The 599-nt window shown below is 46.7% G+C and overlaps 1 protein-coding gene across 1 annotated transcript; it reads left to right on the forward strand.

Annotated features, from left to right (window-relative positions):
- Window positions 1–47: 47 nt before the first annotated feature.
- DQ04_25011000 (UDP-Gal or UDP-GlcNAc-dependent glycosyltransferase) lies at window positions 48–371 on the forward strand (the record flags this gene model as incomplete). Its single annotated transcript, XM_009318259.1, has 1 exon — window positions 48–371. The coding sequence occupies one exon, from the start codon at window positions 48–50 to the stop codon at window positions 369–371; it is 324 nt and encodes a 107-aa protein (XP_009316534.1).
- Window positions 372–599: the final 228 nt, after the last annotated feature.

A 599-nucleotide genomic window follows, 5' to 3' on the forward strand; every position in this document is an offset into this window, starting at 1 on the left:
CCACACTCTCGCGGAATGTAGTGGAGAGTTTCGTCTCGTATGAGCCGATGCAGCGTCTTGTGCGCCTTCCGTACACCAAGGAGCGGGAACAGATGTTCGTGTACCTGAACATGACGCACGAGGATCTGATGATTGGAAGAGTCTTGCACGAAGTACAGTTTCCATACTTGTTGTTTGTTAGAGAGCAATCGTGTCGATTTCACAATCTTCGTTACGGCTGGCCCATAGGTCCAGTTACCCAGAGTTCTCTTGTGATTCACGACACTACGGACGCTGAGTTTATGCGGCTGATGGATCTGTTCCGAGCTGACACGAATCCTGTCCCGAAGCCGTATAACTTCAAGGAAGGTACTCTTGAGTTTGAGTGCTAAAGCTGTTGGGGCTGCTTAGAGCGTTTGCGTTGGTTGCATCTTTGGTCGGTACTTATTTTATATTGCCCAATGGGTTCCACCAACGTTGCCGCTTTAGGGGTTCTCAATGTGTGGGAAGTTGACGCGTGCGTTGTAATGTGTGCTACTTTCCGTGTTTAAGTATAGAGAACAATATACAACCGGATCGTAAAAGAAACAAAAAAGAAATTATACACACATTCAAAACTG

The sequence above is a fragment of the Trypanosoma grayi genome (assembly GCF_000691245.1).
Source record: "Trypanosoma grayi strain ANR4 Tgr_2501_V1, whole genome shotgun sequence".
In the NCBI taxonomy this organism is placed as follows: domain Eukaryota; phylum Euglenozoa; class Kinetoplastea; order Trypanosomatida; family Trypanosomatidae; genus Trypanosoma; species Trypanosoma grayi.